Below are 21,163 nucleotides of genomic sequence, written 5' to 3'. Positions count from 1 at the left end.
GTCTTCAGCAATAGAGTCTTAACCTCTAGTTATCACACCCAGCTTTTTACACATGAGTCCACGGATTGAACATATTTTATCAACTGAGCAATTTCTTCAGCCCCACAAACTAAATACTGTTCAGTGTTTGTTTGTTGTTGTTGTTTTATGTAATAAGTAGCTAATGTGAAACATTTGCCAAGTGGTCTCTGTTGCACTAGGGTATGGACTAGAAATCCTCACCCTCTCACAACTATTAAGCTCCTTCTCTTCCAATGTCTTCCCCAGTCTCAGAAGAGTTCACAAAAATGCTTTGCAGTCTCTTTGCAGCGAGTATAATATTTGGAGGTTGCTTGTTTAATGGCTTGCAATGGTTTCTCTTCAGTCATTATCCTCTAAGTACCTCTAATTTGTTCTGTCAGTAACTGTTACAGTGCAAGGGGGCCTTGAGGTTTGTTAGTGGCCCTGTTGTCTCTAGCGAACTTGAACAGTTTCCCTTTTATCATTTGAACACTTGTGCATATGAAAGAGCCTCTGTCACATTTCACATGGTTCTGAAAGGTTGCTCGTACCTGACACTTGGGCTGGCCAGGGGCTAGGCTCAGCCAGGAGAGCCAACAGAGTACCTACATGACAGATATCCTGTAGCATACCTGGCTTCTCCCAGAAACGGCATCTGAAGAACCAGGTAGGAACGTCGAATGATTTGCTGACTCAACATTAGAAGTTATTCATCAGACATAGGAGCAGGGAATTAGACTTCAGGTCTATAGGAAAATGGTAAAGCCATGTTATAGAAAACATGTGTACCCCAAACATGTGGCAGCTATCTTTGGAAAATGTGAACTTCCATAATTTTCTTTCCAGATAAGAATATCACAGTACAATTATTTCCTTTCACAAGAAAAAAAAAACAGTCTAAAAATTGCATCATGAATATATGGGGGAAATGGGCTGTATGCAGTTCATATCAGTCATGAACATCTGTCTCCCCAGGCTCCTGGTTAATCTGGTAACCTCCAAGTATTTAAATGCCACCGGTATACATGCTACATGTATACTCTCAAAACAGAAAACAAGAATCAGGGACAGAGTGACCCAGTGTGTCTCCTGATTCCCAGCCAAAGCTCAGGTTGCTTTCAGGAAATAGGACACCTGGTTCAGAGGATCAGGAAGCCAGGAGAAGGAAGGCAAGGGTATGCTTGAGGTCAGCAGTTGTCAAAGAGAGGTCTAGTATCCATGAACCCTTCCATGGAAATCCCTAAGTTAAACCTGTTTCCATAGTAACACCCAGATGTCCTTTCTCTTTTGATTCTCATTCTTTCACTCATGAACAATGAAGTTTTCCCAAGGGTGAATAAACCACACTGAGTACAGGAGCAAATATGAGGACCCAACTTTCTCTTCTTCCTGTTGAGGTCACTAAACTGTTGTGCAAAAATGCCAAATAAAACTCTCCTTAAACTGTTGGGCACAAATGCCAAATAAAACTCTCCTCACTACCTTCTTGAATTTGGAAAGTACATTTTGTTGTGTTGTAGGTTTTGTCACTTAAAAATTAATATACAAAATGAATATTTTTAAATGTAAAAGTTTTATGGTGTGGTATGCATTAACTAATACAATCCACATAAAAGTTTGGGGGGTCCCCAACAATTTTTTAAAATGTAAAGGGCTATTAAAACCAAAAGTCTAAGAACCACTGTAGGATTCATCAGAGAGTGCTAAGTTCTTTTGCAAGCCGCAGCGATAAATGCCTCCACTTTTCTTGGCAGGGCGTCACTTTTTTTTTTTTGTTTGTTTGTTTGCTTTATCCTGTTCAGCAGACTAGCAGCCATCTATCCAAGGTGGACATCTTTGAAATCTGACAAACATTTGTCATTAAGAGCCAGCATGTAAATTAAATTACATTTGTGAAGAGTTAACTTATTTATCTAATGTTAATGCAACTCACTTAGTGGAGAGAGACTTTATAACTTCTTTTGTTATATTAGCATGTATTTATTGTATTAGTAGGCAGTTGGCAATTAGCCTAACAGGTAGGCGCACCGTAGTAACATTGATGTAATAACCACTTGGGAACCTAAAAGCTAATAGTAAGTTCCTTTTCCTCCCTTCCCTGAGGAAGTATCCATGCTGGTGTGGAGAAACTACTTCTTCCATTGACCTCCACATGTATAAAGGATGTCATTACAGACTGTATTTTAACAGTGCCATGAAGCTAGCTTGATGGAGTGACAGATGACTAAGCAGATCTGTCTCTAAAATAGAGGTTGTCAAACTTTTTCTGTGAGCTGCCAGATGGTAAGTAGTGTAGGCTTTGCTAGCCATATGGTCTTTGTTCCCATCACTCAGCTGTGTCTTGAGGCATGAAGACAGACATAAATGAATGGGTGTGGCAGTGGTCCAATAAAACTTTATTCATAAAAACAGTGGCTAGGTTTGTCTCTCATGTTGTAGTTGGTTTATTCCTGCTTTAAAGTGAGGTGACATTTTTACTCACTGTCTTCCCGTGTTTCACTGTGTTTGTGTGTGGCTGCCTAGGAACTATGGACCAGTCTGCGTGAAATGATGGAGAAATTATAGTTATTGAGCAGCTCCAGTGTACCAGGGGTCAAGTATCTAACCCATATCACCCCTAAGATGCTGACTGTATTTCCAAAGGCAGACACTTTTATTTCTAACTTACAGACAGAACAGAGGGTGCTTTAAATTTTGCCCACAGTCACAAAGAAAACTGCTGGATACAGCAGCCTCTTGTTTCCAGTTGCTCTAAAAATCAGGTTCTGGTTGAAAGACTAGCACGGGGGATATGCTTGGCTCATTTTTCTCTTTGTTTCTCCACAGAAACTATACTTTCGAAATTTGTTTACTAAGGAACAGGTTTCCACATGAGTTTTTCCTGCATGCTTGGTTTTGGCTGATTCTCCTCCCTCACCAACACATATTCCTCTACTCCCCCTTTTCTCCTCTGTACCCTTTTTAACCCACCTTCCCCATCCTACTTTGTTTCTATTATCTTCTCCACACCCTCCCATTTTCCATGGACTCTTTCAAGTCTCCTGGTCTTTATCCCTGTTTATTCCCACCATGATACAAACATTTAACAGCCAGAAGCTAGGAGTTGTGTATGGAAGAGAGTATGTGGTATTTATCTACCTGAGCTTGGATTGTTTGGATTAATATGCTGCTTTCCAGTTCCATCTAGTTTCCTGCACATTCCACAGCTTCATGTTTGTTTGTGACTGAACAAAACTCCATTGTATAACTGTGCCTTGTTTTCATTATCCTTCCAGTTGATACATCTGGGCTGATTTGATTTCCTGGCTATTGTGAAAAGAACAATAGAAATGTGGATTGTTACATATCTCAGTTAAAGAATGTAGAGCATCTTTTTTTTCTTTTCTTTTTTCTTAAAGAACAAATATCTGTATGCTAATCTGATATACATATTCAATGTGTAATGAGACTATTATGGAAGTTAGCATTTTCAGCTCCTCAAACATTTGTTTTTGCTATTTGTTAGGGACTTTTTTTTAAATCTTCCTTTATAATTCTTGAAAATACCACAAACTTCCCAGACACCCTACATTGCTCTAGAACACTAGAGCTGGGCTCTCTCTGTATTTTCTTTTCTCTACCTCTTTCTACTCCCTCCTACCCAGTTTTTAGTGGTCATTATTCTGCCCTCTCATCTGAGCAAATTTCTTTCATACTGGATTACAGACCAAAGTAATGTGGCCTATAGGATGTTAAATAGTCCACTTGAATAAAACTTGAATAAAAGGCCTAATCCATTCATTTTATCACAGTGAACTGTCCCAAAGGCTGCTTTGGTACAAAGAAAACTGAAGAGTCCAGATTAAGGTGACCAAACAACTGTGCCCAGGGTAGCAATTTTAAAGATAATGATTATCTGCAGGGACAGTTCTTGAATTGTTTTTTAGTTGTTTTATTTCCAGAAGTCAAATGATTGTCATCTCCACATTTGGACAGTTCTTCACAGTGTGTGTGACTTCTCTCTCCCTCTGATAAGTCCCCAAAAGCCAGCATTTATGAGTGTAACAGGTACCAGACTCCAGATTCGTGTGAACAGTTTTCTAATCTCTCCTCACTGCTGGAGACCAAGAGTGATGCTCTCCTCACTGTGGATGGATGGAACTCTGAGGCCACGTGACATTAACCCTGTGCCCAGGGTCATCAGAGCAGATGTGGCAGAGTTTGAATTTGAGAGTAAAGCTATAGCCACACATAGCATATTAGATCTTCATGTACATGAAGCTGGAGACTGTTTATAGTTTCCTTTCTTCCTTTCACATTCTGACACTCTCACAGCATCTTTGCGCTAACCCTTGTCAATTAAAAAATGCTTCCCATGTCATAGAAATGAAAGAGATGGTTTATTCAGGAGCTACATATGATGGACCATGGCCTGGAACACAGATTTTGGGTTTTTACCCTAATAGCATGCTTTAATGAGGAAGCCATTTCATCAGCTTTTTATGGTAACAGAATTTAAACAGGCGTGAAAGAAAAACACCCTTCAACTCTGATGACAGGTACCTCAGGTAGGCAGTCACAGCAAAGCAGGGGGAACTCTGCCATTGGTCTCCGATACTGTCAGCACTCTTAGCCCTTTGGTTGGTGGAACTAGAAGTCTTTTCATACATTCCTAAGGCTTTACCTAATGGTCACAAAGGATGTTAGGTGATGTACAGAGAGAGCACTTAGCAGCTACTAAAGAAGCAAAAGTTACCTCTAGGATAATTTGACTCTGCTTTGCAAAATTCTAACCTTTCCACATCATTGAAGTTCTAATTAGCCAATCTGCCTTGGCAGACACAGCTTCCTTCTAGGAACTCTCATTCATAGCCTGAACAGTGTTTTTAAACAGTGTGAATTGAGGGGCTTGAGAGATGGCTCGGCAATTAAAAGCGTGGCTACTCTTCCAGAGGTCCTGGGTTTAATTCCCAACAATCACATGGTGGCTCACAATCATCTATAGTGGGATCTGATGCCCTCTTCTGGCATACATGCAGATAGAGCACACACACACACACACACACACACACACACATATATGTATTAAATGTGTAATAAAATAGAACATTTTATCATATGACCAAGTGAAAAGTAACTGAATTGTATATAGTGTATATCTATATTTACTGGAATACTGTTGATATTATGGCAAATTATAATATGTTCATTTCAGTTGTAACATAGAAAATGTCCAGAGCTCTTGCCTTAAGTTGGTTATTATCTCTTGATTCTCTCTCTCTCTCTCTCTCTCTCTCTCTCTCTCTCTCTCTCTGTGTGTGTGTGTGTGTGTGTGTGTGTGTGTGTGTGTGTGTTTCAGGAGCCATATTTTAGGTCCTAGAAATCAAAAGGGAGTTTGATTGGTGGCAGGTACCTCACCCACTGAGACTCCTCACCTGCCCTTTACTTGGTTGTTTTGAAGGAGGGGCGTGGTGATGCAAGGAGAAGAAGCTGTGGTTTTAATTTTTGCCTCCCCTCTCAATCTTTCCCCTAGTCTTATAAGGATCCATCTTTTCCCCAAGGCATCCCCTGTGAGACCCCTCATCTCCAGTGCCCCTACTTCTCCATCATATGACCTGACTGACTGAGGAGTAATGCAGTTCTGTGAAAAGAAAATGCAGACACAGCCCCCTGAGATCAGGCTGTGAATGACTTCCATGAAAAGAACAAGGAGATAGTCCGCTAGAGCAAAGGGCCTGTCCTCAAGCCAATGATCCCACCCACTGTCTCACCCTTACACCCTGTGTTCCTGGGGAGACGTGATGAGACATCTGCTCAACTCAGATAGGGAACCATTACAGACCAAAGTAAGAATAAGACCAAAGTCTGACTTGGTGGGCCAAAGATTTTTGTCAGGACTACTTAGAGGAATATAGGTGAGGGGTTATTTACAAGAAAAGAAATGACTCTAAGATAGCTGTATCACCAAAAACCACCCCAGCCTGAATGAAAACTCACAGAAGCTGGAAACCTGGAGGGCATACACTGTGCAACCTGCAGGAAGTTCAACAGGTTGGTTGGGTATCCTTTCAAGGTGGCTCTGTTGGTCTGAAAATTGCATAGTCTGCTGGTCTCTGCTTCTCCCAGACTGCTTTTCAGGCTTGGGCCTCTTCTCAGGAGCTCAGTTTGTCTGGGACTGGCAAACATTAATACTTGTAAATGCTCTTGGGAAGCTAAGGGCCTAGTGAATCTGGTCAATTTCAGGAACTTCCTGAAGCAGTTTCAATTGTTTACTTCGGGATCTGAGCAATCTTCCCTGAAAGATAACTATTGCACTTCCCTTCAAGCATCCTCTTGTTTCACTTCCCTGTAAACCTCTTGTCTTAAGATACCCCAGTGCTTCACCTCCCCTTTAACATCCAGTGCCATGCCATGATGAAATTCCTCCAAGATGGAAGGCTTTAATCCTGGAAGAAACATCTATAAAACAACCCAGACCACTGAGCTGAGATAGATAAACTCTTAAGTCTTGAATAAACATGTTGCCTTCCACCAATTTGTTTTGTTCTTTTTTTGTAATGTATTTTTATCATATTCATCCCCTAATATCTCCTAGATCTACCCATCCCAATCCCTCTCAAGTCTCTCTCTCTCCCTCTCTCTTAAATAATTAACTAAGACCAATTAGTGGGGCCATTTACTTGTAACATGGGACCACACCCTTAAAGAAAACTGAGGGCCAGGCATTGGTGATGAGCAGTTCAAGGCCAGCATGGTCTACAGAGATAGTTCCAGGACAGGCTCCAAAGCAATACAGAGAAACCCTGTCTCGAGAAGAAAGGAAGAAAGGAAGGAAGGAAGGAAGGAAAAGAGGAATGGGAGGGGAGCAGAAGGGAAGGGAAGGGAAGGGAAGAGAAGGGAAGGGAAGGGAAGGGAAGGGAAGGGAAGGGAAGGGAAGGGAAGGAAGAAAGTAAACTGAAACTGCCCCTTGCTTTCCCAAACCATCAACTGTCAGGAGATCCTCAGCTCAGCATGAGAGCCCATAAGCCCTTCCTCTCTCCATGCTGGAATGTTAACTGGCTTGAGATTATGCTGGCTTTGTATAAGCAACCACAGCTTCTGTGAGTTCTTGAGTGCAGAGGTCCTGCTATGTCCAGAAGATGCTTTTCACTCTGGTCTTCTCTGACCTCCAACTATTACCACCTCCCCTTTTACAATGGTCCCTGAGCCTTGTGGACAAGAATAGGATACAGATGTTCTATTGGTGGCTGAGCATTCCACAGACATTTATTCTCTGTACTCTGGCTAGTTATGAATTCTGTGTTAACCACTACCCACTACAAAAAGTAACTTCTCTGATAATGTCTGAAAGCTACATAGTTCTATGAGGGCTCCTACCACCTTCTGTCTTCTCTGTTTTCAGGAGAGAAATGAACAATGCAAACTTCATATTCCAAGCACTAAATAATAGATGGAGGTTGTGTTTTTTCCTCTCATACTTCTATTTTTATCTTATATTTTTTCCTACATTTTCCATTTTTAAGTAAAAATGATAAGAAAAGTTTTAAATTTTCAACGAAGAGGAAAAAGGAAAATAATTGATAGAGTTTTTCCCCCATGGTCAGCAATTTTTAAATATAACTCATAAACAACCTCAGGGGCTAGTAATCTATTTATGGACACACAGGAAGAAGCTAATGTGGCCCATATCCATAAGGAAAGAGAGGGTGACAACAATATTATTAGACATGTATAGAAACATAAATAGGCTGAGATACAAATGCCTTGACAGGTGCACACAAATCAGCTACAGGTGTGTCTGAAGGGCAAATGGGCCATTTAGGGATGAGGCAAGGTTTGTGGGTTAGGCTAATGAAGAAAGTAGACACTGCAGGTTCTTGGTAAGAGGAGGGCTGTGGTACTCTCAGACATTCAGATATTCAGTGAAAGGGCTGGTGTTTGATTCCTAGGTTCAATAAGGAGTTCTTCCACTGCCCATCTCTTCTCTTTCTAGGTTATTCTAGAAAGTTTCTAGGCTAATATTCTTTTAAAAATACTTGTATCTAAATAATTTTTCATAAAATATATTTTCATCATATTTTACATTCCCCTACTCCTCCCATGTCCTCCTCACCTCCAAACCCACTGAAACGTATATATTCATTCTTTCTCAAAATAAATAAATAAACAAACCAAACAAGTATTGAAAATGGAAAAAACAAAACAAACAATTTTAAAAGGTCCAAATATGCTTAAACACATACACACAGACAACAACAACAAACCAAGTTGTCTATTTTGTTTGTGTTGGCCAACTACTCCTAGGCAACCAGTGGTCTGCCCTAGAGTATAATTTGTTGATATACCCAATGGCACTCCACTGGGAAAAAACTGATTGATTTTTCCTTTTGCCAAAAGGTATCAATTGCAAATAACTTCTTGGTTGGGTGCGGGACCCTGTGTCTATTTGTCCCTCTCTGTGTTGGGATCCCACCTGACTTGAACCTATGTAGGAGTTTGTTGTATGTACTTCTACAATCTCTGTGTATTTGTCTTGCTTAGGGTTTCTATTGCAGTGAAGAGACACTATAACTTTTATGGAGGAAAACATTTAATTGGGGATGACTTACAGTTTTAGAGGTTTAGTCCATTATCATCATGGTAAGAAGCATGGCACCATGCAAGCAGACATGGTGCTGGAGAAGGAGCTGAGAGGTCCACATCTTAATTGCCAGGCAACAGGAAGTGAACTGTGTCCCACACTGGGTGTAGAGAGACATCAAAGCCTGCCTCCACAATGACACCATTCCTCCAACAAGTGGCACACCTCCCAATAGTAGACCAAGCATTCAAACACATGAATTTATGGGGGCCATACCTACTCAAACCACCACAGGGTTCATATGTACATCAGTCCTGTTTAGACTGGCATTCATGACAGCTAATTGTGCTGCTTTCCTGCTCACTGTCCCTTGGTAGCTCTGTGCTTTCTCTCCAGGATAGCAAAGACCCAATGAGCATCGGTAGCCTTTACTATGGAACCAACTATGCCAGCGTTGTCTTCACCCAGCAGCCACATACACAGTTAAATCAAACTGCTTCCTCTACTCCCCTCATGTTTATTCTTTTACAGTATTCCTATTCTAGAAATGTAGCCTCTTCACAACCCCATTTCTACAGTCACACAGATCAATCATATCCCTCCCCTTACAGATCCTCTGCATACTTATACCTTCATTCTTTAGCATAAGTCACGGCAATGAGTCAAGCCGTATACTTCTCACCAAACTTGATCATATTTATAGAGTCCAACAAGGTATTAGTGTTCCTTTCATCATAATATTAGCACAAAGTCTTTATGGCCTTCACACACCCTGAAAACCCTTCACTGAGCTCAAGGTGAGGATGACTGGTAATGGCATTGATAGAGAAGGAAATTTTACAAGTAGAAGCCAAAAGGAAATAAAATAGTGTCAGATGACAGTTTGTTAACTTGATGACTCTTAGGGCAAATGTGGATTTAATTCTGCTTTGTTACAGATGGGGATGGGGCTGTAAGAGTGTATGAGTATGGCTGTGGAATAGATGGCTTCCTATTCTATAACAAGGGCATGTTTATTCATGCATTTATTTCTATATTCACTCAAGCATGTGTTCCTTCAGTAAACACCAGGTACTACTAAAGTCTATTCACGGTAAAAAAAAAAAAAAAATACTGAGAAAAAGAACAGTAAGTGTGTAAGCAGAAACAAGGTATAGTTCCTTTCTGAGAATTTGCCAACTACTCTATAAAAAGTATAAGTAGGATGTAAATTGTGTAGTTTTTATTGCCAGCAATGAAGCACCTGTTTATATTGGCTCTTCCTCCCACTGTGGGCATCCATAAACATTAGAAAAGATACAAGAGACAGCTGTCTGTGGGTTCTCAGGCAGAGAAGGGACCTAGATAAAGGTGAAGGGACCCAGAACTGAGCAGAGAAGAAAGCCAGCAAGATAATTCAGATATTCTGTGGATTTTCCATACAAAACTGACTCCTTAAATAACATAGATGTAGGGATCATGAAGGCTACCAGGAAGTATATAGAAAAAAGCAGGGAACAAATTTTAATGGACTTACAGGATAGGAAAGAAAAGCTGGGCGTTCAGGGCCACTTGAGAACAGGGATGCTGCAGAGGATGAGCGCAGGCCTTCACTAATTAACAAACAGAAATAGAAAAAGATGACCCCCTCCTGGAAGGCATCACCCTATATTTGGAGTGGGTGGGGGAATGGGATGGGGGGGTCAGGGGGCATGGAAGGGTGGGAGAGAGGGAGGGAAGGAGAGGGAACTGGGGTCGATATGTAATATAAGAAAAATTAAAAAATGGATAGGAAAAAAAAAGAAATAGAGGAAGTGAACACAAACCTAAAGCCAAAAGAGGAGAGAGATGAACAGAGACACAGGGAGCCTTGAGTCCTCACTGGGGAGAACCTGCTCCGGAAACACCCTGGCTTTCAGCTAGGTCACTCCAAGGACGGCACCCAAGGAGGGAAGGACTTGGAAAAAAAATGGATTCTTTTTATTAAAGACTTTTGAAGAAACCCAACTTTTGAACAGCTTAATCCTGGTTAGATTCAAGGCACTGCCCCTCTTCTGTCTCCTTTATAGATACTGAGGATGAATCTAAAGCCTTGGTAACCTTCCTCCTGCGGTGTTTATTTCATCAAAATTAACAAACATACCGAGAAGCAGAACCAGCAAACAGATAGCAGAGCATAAGTGGTCCAGACATCACAGCGGTCAGATACTGGCTCTGCAATAATTAAGATCCACATATTTGAGACAACAGCCATGTCACTTCTAAACGCACTGCACCAGCATTTGAACCCATCTGTGAGTTCTTCATAGTTCAGCCTAGCAAACACTTCACAAAGACCTTGGAGTTCAGATGCAGCTAATTCCAGGCCAGGGAGTGGATTAGAGGGACAAGAATACAGCAAGGATGGGTGGTGTCCACTCCCTCAGGGCAAGGAGGAGAAGGTGGTGAAGTTGAGGCTGACCTTCCAAAAAGAAAGGCAAGCTGGCCTCCATTCCACAAGAAGTCAGAGGGTAGATTATGATTATTAAGCATGACAGTGTTCAGCACCAGATCAAGTTCAGAACTGAAAGGAAAGAGAGAAGAAAAAAAAAAAAAAGCCTAATTGTGTCTATCTATTTTAGGATTTCTTCAGTAAATCTGACCCATTTCTGGAAATTTTCAGAATGAATGATGATGCAACTCAGCAGCTTGTGCACCGGACAGAGGTAAGAAGCCTGTGGTCCATGATCAGTCAGGAGATGCATCCTTGTTCCTTTCCCTTCTTGTAAATACTTTCCAATGTTTTGATGTTAAAATATAATTATACCATTTTCCCTTTCACTGGCCTCTCTCCAACTGCACCCATGTACCCTTCGCTCTCTCTCTTTCTCTCAAATTCATGACCTCTTTTTCTTTAATCGGAGTTTGTGTCTATGTTTCTGTAGTATTCTTAAATATAAAAATACAGCCTGCTTAGTCCATAAAATGTTGCTTGCATGATTTCAGAGCTGACCACTGGGGATTGGAAAACCAAGTGAGGTGCTCTTCTCTGGGGAAGGCTATTTCTCCTGCTCTCACCATCCCTTAGCTGTCTCTCGTTCTCTGTCTAGGGTTAGGGCCATACATTTCCCCTTCCATGTTAGCTCACTGCCTGTAGACAGGCAAAGACCTGGGCCCTCTCTCTCCTCAAGATGATCCTCTGCATTTTAGCCTTGAGCTTTTACTCAATTTTTTTCATTTTGTAAATCTTAAGTTTGAAGAAAAGACCCTGCTACTCCCTTCTAGATCCATTTTCATGTATTTGACTTTCAACACAGCCAACCAGCAATTTATTTATAATAAATTAGGAATGCTAGGACCAGCAAGGTGGCTCAGTCTGGTGTCCTGAGTTTGATCCCCAGAACCTACATGTGAAAGGAAAAAAAAAAAAAAAAAAAAAAAAACCTGATCTCTGAAAACTCCATCTATGCGCTGCAGGGGGTAGACAACCACATGTTCCCATGCATGTGTGCATGTGCACACAGAGCAAACGTAGAAGACATTAACTGTGATATGAGCTGACATTTAATGAGATACCTGGGAAGGAAGCATCATCTGAAAAGATTTACATGCAGTATTTTACTTCTTATTCCTTGACTGAAATACTGTTACCCCACTTTCCAGCTGAAGAAACTGGCCTTTGGGGCAATCACACAATTTCCCATGTTTCCCAGTTGACAAAGGGTGGGGCTGAGATTTACATAGAAGTTGTTGTTTGAGTCAGCTTCACTTACGTTATAAGGCGATATGCTTTCACAGGGAAAGTACTTAGCCCGGAGCTGTCATGTGAGCTGCTGCCCTGCTACCACACGGTTAAGCTGTGCTCCTTCTCACTCATTCTCTCTCCTCACAGTCCCCTGTCCACTGCTTTTATTGTCACGGTGCCCAAATACCTGGTGGGAGCAACATCAAGGCTGAGAGCTTTGTTTTTGCTCCTGCTGTCGAGGAATACAACCTACTGTGGGAGGGGAGGCCGTGTAGCTGGGGTGGCTGTCCAAGGCAATGGGGCTTAACTACATCTTGGAGGATGAAGAAGCAGAGACAGGACCAGAACAGGGCCCAGCCTTGTGGTTAATATTTCCCAGCTAGGCAGTATTTCCCAAAGTTTCCACAGGCATTCAAAAGATGCCACCAACTAGGAACAAGTGTTCAAATATGTAAGTCTGCAGGAGACACTTCAGAGCCACACTATAACAAGTTCTAACCCTTATCCTTCCCTACCCTAAACTCGTGTTATGACTATTTCATATATACCAACAGTACTTATGGTGGTTAACTTCCATTGTCAACTTGATAGGATTTAGCATCACCTAGAGAGAAAAATAACAACAAAACAAATACCTATAAGGGTTGTCTTAGAGTTTCTATTGCTGTGAAGAGACATCATGACTAAGGCAACTTTTTACGAAGGAAAGAGGGAAGCATTTAATTGAGGTGCCAGTTTACACATTCAGAGGTTTAGTCCATTATCATCACAGCAGGGGGCATGGCAGCATGTAGGCAGACATAGTGCTGGCTACATCATGCTCCGAAGGCAACAGACAATGGTCTGTGACACTGGGAATTAGCTTGAGCATAGGAGACCTCAAAGCCCCCCCCCCACCAGTGACACACTTCCTCCAACAAGGCCACACCTACTCCAACAAGGCCACACCTACTCCAACAAAGTCATACCTGCTAATAATGCCACTCCCTCTGGGGGCCATTTTCTTTCAGAGCCCCACAGGGGTGTATGAGGGCATTTCCAGGGAGGATCAACTTTGGCTGGGAAGAGCCATAGTGGATGTGAGCAGCATGATCCTGTGCGCTGCTGTCTCAGAATGAATAAAAATGAGAAAGCAAGCAGAATGCCAGCATTCTCTCTCTCTCTGCTGTCTGACTACCGATGCAATGCTGCCTCACACCCCCCCACTGCTATGCTCTCCATGCTACAATGATAGATAAATAAATAAATAGCACTTCCTGTGTTAGTTGCTTTGGTCAGGCATTTTGTCATCATAACAAGGTAAGTAATTAATACAGCAACTGACTCCAAAAAAAAACTTTATTATTTTATTAGATTTACAAGCCAGAGCATGAGGAATTCTCAGAGGAGGAAATAAAATAATTGGACTGAATGACCTGACACTCAGAGAAGGGCCTGTACGTGTCAATGGCAAAGGAGAGAGGGGACACCCATGATTTTATGGGGTACATATTCCTACCATGTCACTTGGTCAATCTATTTTCTTGAAACAACAAAGGGGAATTCTGTCATTCTTAAGGCTGACAAGAATTAGATAGTCTCAGATGGGCCAATAGTAGATAGTTATGACATGGCACCAAAGTATGTGCTTAATTAAAGAATAGATAAGTGTATAAAGTTGGCTATATAAGCAAGATATGCTGAAGAACAATATGACTGCCTGGACTCCAGTCTCTGGAAACTTGACTAACAGGTAGAAAGAACAGGCTCCTTGAGTGTTCCTCTCTCACCATTACTAAATACTTTTCTGCTGATAGAAAGATTCCTATGGTCAAATCAACTTTGGGGAAGGCAGAGTAGTGGTGTCCATTCATGCCTTGCTGTAGGCAGTGAATGGAAAAAGGGAGAAGAGATTAAAAACAGTATAGTGTTGGTTTCTTCTCTTCTAAGGTCTTCTTTTCCATGCTTTCTGCCAAGTGTTCTTCAAATGTTGATACTGAGAATTGTTTTTCTATTCCCCAAAAATTATACAATTTCTGTCCCCTGTCCTAGTGCTGTGGAATTCTTGGAATCTCATAATATTATTGATTACAGAGCTTTCTAACAGATCAAATAACATAGCATTGAGAGTTTCTCTTGCTTACTCAGTAGTTTCAAAATAAATACACAGTGTTATTCTCTTGGGGAACACACACAATGCACATTCATGAATGCATACATATTTAAATTTTTAGCTGAAATTTGACTTGATATTGATTTTTCCCCCAAATCTTCATCCTTGACATTTTTATAAAATGTTGCTAGTAAATGTGAGAAATTAAAATGAACACAGGCCATATTATCCAGTTCTATCCGTCTCACAATAATTTGATGATGCCCAGGATAACAGAAGACAAGACAAAGTCACAAAAGAACAGTGCTTCTGTATTTTAACATGTTAAAATCAATTTAATAATGAACCTGTGACTTAATCAATAATTCATAGTTATAGTAAGGAATTAGGAGAAGTGAGAATCATTTATGAAATAATTACATTATTTGGAGACAGAATTATTTTTAAAAAATCCATAGACATCTATCCACAAAGGCATCTACCTAAAAACTTCATATGAAGAAAGATTGACATGGCAGAGTTTAATTTAACAAATTAACTTTATTTCCGGATAACCTGGGAAACCTCCCTGAAAAGTGCTTGTTTACAGGGCAGGATAGAGTCCAGAATTTGCATTTGCATGAAGTCTCTAGTAACATAGCACCTACCAGTCCAGAAACCATAGTGTGGTAGCCTCTGCCCTAGGGTGTGTGCTAGGTACTCATTCACACTGAACCAGGCTAAATGATTGGAACCATCAAAAGACAGGGTAAATATCATGGACTCTTGGGCAATATTTAGCCAAGTTCATGATCCATACGCTGGCTTTAGACAGAGAATGCTGTATTACTGATTTAGTTTATAATCTGAAGAATCACCATGTTATGTCTTTCTAAAATATTCTAATTGAGATATGACCAGGAAATGTAAAACTATTGTTAGTATTCTTCATCTGGAAAATTCTTTGACTGTCCATCTGATGTGACTCAAGGTCACACAGATTGCCAAAACCCTCCCATATATTTGTATGTATATATGTATGTACACATGTATATGTATATATGTCTATGTCATACATACATGTATATAGTATGTTTTGTACATTTGTCACCCTTTACTCTCTCTTAATCTTCATTCACCTACACTGGATGCCTTCTGATCAACACATTTGCCTCCTGCTTTGATGTCTTTTTGTGTGTTTGTGTGACCTAGTGAGTTTAACCAGGACTCTTGCATGAACATTGTTGTGGCCTTATTTACTGGAGCATGGACAGCTCACCAAGGCTACACTACAAGACTAAAAGACTCTCTGGCCCCAGCAAACATGAACTGTTCATGGCCCCTCAGCAAGGAGTGCTCATTATTTAACAGTACCTCTCCATCTTTGCCAAATCTCTCTCCTCTGTTGACTCCAAGGAGAAAGAATTCATTAAGATTGATGGTCCTTTGGGGCTGGAAAATCCTTTATTGGTGGCTGGAGGCAGCCTTGTCTCAACAGCAGCCCTTTTACTATACAAGAGGTCATCTTCCATACCCACATGCTAACAATGTCACTGCCGCTATTCATGAAACACATCTTGTCCAGTGACCACAGGAGTTCTTCCCATAAAGACATATTTTGTGGCCACTCTTAAAATCCTCACCACTCTCAAGTTTTCATCAAGCTACATGCTCCAGACACTTGTCTTTTTCATAAGCACTGCTGTGGCTTCTCAAGTAGTTTTCATGTTGAAGTATGAAAATGTCAAGCCTTCCCTCTTCAAGTCACTGTTCATGCCTTTCTCTTCCCAGGTTGTGATGAATAACTTAAGCCCAGCCTGGAAGTCATTCAAAGTCTCGGTGAATTCTCTGTGCAGCGGAGATCCAGACCGCCGGTTGAAGGTTAGATCCCTATTCGAGAGATGAGAATTTGAAAATGCATTGAATCCTCCCTCTTGTTTTCCCATAGATGTTGGCATGCAGGGTTTCCTGTGTTGCTCTTTCCAACCCTCTCACCCTTTAGAATCTTAATGGAAGAAAGGCAGGCTATTTCTTCTGCCAGAGCTATTGTTGCTCATACAATAGCCCCAAATGAATCCTAATGTATTATGTCAAAAGATTGAGCCTGGGGCGTCTCAGAAACAAACAAGCTAATAACTTCAGAGTATAATTGGAAGTTTCTGGGAGGAAAATATTTCTGCATTCAGTGTCTCTGGTTATATAATGTGTTACTCCCCCAGCACACACCCACCACTGTGGCAGTTTTCCATAGTAAACATGTTTAGCTTATAACTTTGTGCATTTGGTTGGGCTAATCTAGGGGATTCTTAGACAGAGGTCTCTTAGTCTCTGTAAAGCATTTATGTTTTGAACAGGGTGACAACTTCTGGAAGTTGGCAGGTTGTCATATGCAGTGGGGAGGGAAAATAGAGGTTGAGCTTTAGTTCTCATCATCATACACACTATCATAAACGTTTATGTATAGTAACTGTGTTCCAAGAGGCTGCAAGCCTTCTAAGTACAAAGCTTCCTCCACAGGCTAGAAGCCAAACTATATAACATGCCTATCCAAATGCAAACACAACATGGGAAGAAATGCAAAGTATTAGGATATGTCTTTAAAATCTACCACAGATGTTTTGACAACTATGGGAATATATAAATGAGGGGGGTTGTTCCATTCACTAGGAGGATCAGGAATCATGAGAGGGAGAAGACAGACAGAATATCAGAAATCTGTCCCTGTGTACACCTGCTGTGGTCAACTGGCTAATCAGCCTTTGGCCTTGGAAGCTTAGGAAGTTCCATTGCTAATACCACAGAGCTGACTCTATTGGTTCAGAATAACTAACTAACTCATTCAACACAAAGTTCCTGTAAGCCAAAAGTGCAGCTGATTAATGTTTCATGAGAAACATGATTATCAGCTTCTCTAGGGCATTGTATTGTGAGCCAACCAGGAAGACAGTTGTTAGAAGGTAAATCAAGTCTGAGGGCACAGGGAAGGATGCTGGGTAACTCAGACATTAGCTTCAGATGCTGAAAGTCAAGAGCATCCTCCTCCAAATGTGGACAGAAGGAATGGTCCACCCACCACTCAAAATAAGCATTTCCGTTTGCTCATGAAACTGTGAGGTAGGCACTATCATGGTGTCTTTCCTGTTGCTGTGATGAAAATAATTTAACAAAAGCAACTTAAGGGATGAAGTGTTTGTTTTGGCTCAGAGGTCCAGGATACAGCCCATCGTGGTGGAGAGTGAAAGTGTCAGGCACTTGAAGCAGCTGGTCATGCTGTCGCTGCAGCCAGAAGAGGGTAATGAATCATGCACGCTAGTGCTTGGGTCTCTTCTTCCACTCTTACACAGTTCAGGTCCCATCCACAATGGGTCTTCCCAATTAACATGGTCAAGATAACCCCCAAAGTCATACCTAAGGGATCATCTCCCTCCTGGGTGAGTCTCAATTTTGTCCAGTTGACAGTCAACACTGCCATCATAGGCACTGCCGCCCTTTGCCTTTGTAACTACATTCCCTCTGCAGATCGTTCTGGTGGATCACGTTCTTTTAGTTGCAGGTTAGAATCCCATCTGTTTGGTTAGTCCTAGTCTCTTTAGTGTTGTCTAGTTTTGCTTAGCCCCACTCTGTGTGGAATTTGTAGGTGAATTGTCAATGTACTCATTGACTTTCATGTTGCTAATGAAAAGTTCAAGTTCTACCTCTAACTCTTATGAAAAACAAAGTTATTTTAGAAAACCTCTGGAAACTCTCACTCATGTAAAAAATGGGACTTCTGACTTGGTTTCTTGGTAGAAACTCCTTTTCAAGATGCCCAAGAGCTTTGTGTATGGGTAGCAATTGCCCCAACTGCTCTAATCAGTGCTCGCCCAATCCAGAGTGATAAATGTCTTCCCTGGGCTGGGACTAAAAAAAATAACACCTCCTTTGATGTTTTGTCATTGGGAGTTACTGAATGGGTAAAAAGGAGTGTTTAATACAGTTTAATACAGTTTAGTGACTAAAAATGAAAGTATGGAGCCCTTTGAGGGTTGTTGAGATCTCTGTAGATATAAGAACTCATAAGAAATAGATGAGAAAAGAGTAAAGAAGCAAGACGGAAACATGGAAGAAGGCTGAGTTTCTCAGCATCTTCACAGATGATGTGTTGGGTACTATTCTGGTGGACTGTGCTGTGTATTAGACAGTGCTTAGTGCACCTTCTCCCTCTCCATCTCCCTTTCCTTCTCCCTCTCCTTCTCCCTCTCATTCTCTCTCTCTCCCTTCCTTCCTCTCTCTTTCATCAACTTGATAACCCCAAAATATATTTTGACATTGCAAAATGTTCCCTAGAGGGTAAAATCAAGTTTAGTTAAGAATTGCTGGTACAAACAAACCAATGCTCTCAAATTCCTGACGTGTCCTTAATGCCCACAGGGCTTGTTAAGATAGCAATGGTTGAGTCTCACCCCACACCCGTTTCTGATGCAGGAGGTGTAGAATGGGCATGAGAATCTGCATTTCTATCAGGTTTCCTGATGGAATTTATGCTCCTGTTCCAACGACTTTAAGATTCAGCATAGGAGGCTTTCCTTACTTTCCACACTGCCCTTCCTCTTCCTGCCTTCCTCTGTGCCCAGCACTCAGGCCCAGGCTGGACTCTCTCCACATGCAGGATTAACTAAAGGCAGTTCTCTGACCTGGGATGCTTGACTCATTCTCCTGCTTTTCCTGGAGCTTATTGCTTGCATTTGAGTCTCTTCAATCTCCTTCCATTCACAGAAGACCTAGTCTCACTTCCTGCTCTCACTTACCAATACTTCCTTAACCCTTGTGGAAGTGTGTGTGTGTGTGTGTGTGTGTGTGTGTGTGTGTGTGTTCTTACACATGTATGTACATACTTGTAAAGTCCAGATGATAACTCGGCATTTTTCCTTGGTGATATCCACCTTCAAAAACCAACCAAACAAACAAACAAAACACAAAACACAAAACAAAATGAAAACAAACAAAAAAAAAAAAACAGGGTCTCTCGCTGACAGGAACTCACTAAGCAGCCTAGGCCAGCTTGCCAATGGACTCTAGCAGCCTGCTTGTCTCCACCGGCCCAATGCTGGGATTAAAGATGCATTATCACTCCCTGGCTGTTTTTCTTTGGGTGTGGACTCTAGGGATGAAGTTCAAGTCCTCATATCTGATAAGCAAGCTCTTGCCAGTTCTCAGTCTTACTGCAGTTGCCTGCAGAGCTCTGTTTGCCCAGCTGATATTGCTTCTCCACATAGGAACTATTGTTCACTGTACATCCAGACACCTAGCGCACCCAGGGCTTGCCTGGAGTTCATATGAAGTAACTGTTTCTGGTATTGATCTGTGAAAGAGAGCTGGTGACATAGAAAAGTTGGTGATGCCTGAGCATCGTTGTGAGGAGCCCAACCCCCACTGACATGCTGGCCTTCCACTGATACTCACCTGCTCACCCTAACGTAGGCCCTTCTAAAAGGCAGGGTGGATTCTTGCGTAGCCTTTTATTTATATTTATTGGTTACTTTGCTTCAAGAGAGGCTATGACATTCTAACATGGCTTTCTCCAAAGACAGCAGTGTCGTGCTGATAGACAGGACCTCTGAGCATACGGGTGTTATTCTCCCAACCACCAGAAATGAAAAATTAATTTCTTAAACCAACTGTCAGGTTAGATTTTAAATCCTAGATTAATAATTAAAATTTTTGTTCCAAGACATTTTTAGGGGCCTTTCTTATTGATGTGACATCATCTATATGAATATCAACTTTAAGGACCTGGCTTGCTTATGTGTTTATCTGTTTTCATGTTGGTTTATTTGTGACTCCTGTCCATGACTAAAGGCAAAAATCGTGATTAAATGACTTTTTCAAAACTTATTTTATTAAATACATAGGCAGTTTTAAAAGTGCTGTGACACTCCTCTCCTCATATCATCACACAGGTTCAGCAGTCATCAGTCATGGGCATCGCCGTGTCATCCACTCCCTGAAGTTCCCTGTCCCCCTCATACCTCTGGGCCATTTAAAGACAAGTCGAGATCAGGGTCAATGCCCGTGAAGCTCAGTGAGCAGACAGAAGGCATATAATGCTCTCAGGGACACCCTCCCCCCAATTTCTCTTATTTTATTTTTTAAATCCCCAGAGAAAAGAGTATTTCAAATTGGACAAAATATTTATGTGTTTTACCACATCATAAAATGACGATGTTTTAAAGGATGGTGGGAATCTACTATGGAAAGCCATAAAGGAAAAGAGAGCCCGAGGCCAAGCAATACTATGCCATGGCTGCATCTTAGCCACCATACTTCCTGACCTGAAAATACTGCAGAATGTACCACTGAAGGATAAAGTTCCTTCCAATAAACACAACTGTGAAACAAGCTCCTGTCCAGGGATATTGAGTGGAGCCACTTGATGCTATCCGATACTCTGCCACCCTGCCACCTATTCCTATCTGCCTCTCTCCTAGTGATTTGCTCACTCACTGAATGGACAGTTGCATTTTCTTGTTTTTAAATGTGTGCCTGTACATGCATGTGTGCTTTGTATGTTCACACGTGTGTAGGTACCCCAAATGAGTGCTGGGGTCAGAGGAGAATGGGTGGGGGCCTGCTTTGTCACTTTCCACCTTGTTTCCTTGAGACAGTCACTGACTCTGGAGCTAGGCTGACATCCAGCAAGCCCACCAATCCTTTCTCTGCCTTGCATACACACATGAGCCTACACACAGCTTTTGACATGGGTGCTGGGGGTTTGAACACATGTCTCCTTTGTAGCAAGCTCTCTTACCCACTGAGACATCTCACCAGCCCATTTATATTATACTTTAAA

The 21,163-nt window shown here is 41.5% G+C and overlaps 1 protein-coding gene across 3 annotated transcripts in view; it reads left to right on the top strand.

Moving 5' to 3' along the window:
* Cpne4 (copine 4) overlaps window positions 1–21,163 on the top strand; it is a 443,660-nt gene that overhangs the window by 313,654 nt on the left and 108,843 nt on the right. For all 3 annotated transcript variants that reach the window (XM_051205851.1, XM_051205863.1, XM_051205859.1), the window contains exons 6-7: window positions 11,161–11,244; window positions 16,126–16,215. In XM_051205851.1, coding sequence (XP_051061808.1) covers window positions 11,161–11,244; window positions 16,126–16,215 — 174 coding nt within the window. The remainder of the gene's footprint in view (window positions 1–11,160; window positions 11,245–16,125; window positions 16,216–21,163) is intronic.

This window comes from Phodopus roborovskii, unplaced genomic scaffold (genome assembly GCF_943737965.1).
Source record: "Phodopus roborovskii unplaced genomic scaffold, PHOROB, whole genome shotgun sequence".
NCBI classification, from domain to species: Eukaryota; Metazoa; Chordata; class Mammalia; order Rodentia; family Cricetidae; genus Phodopus; species Phodopus roborovskii.
This window is presented reverse-complemented; position numbering and strand designations above follow the sequence as displayed.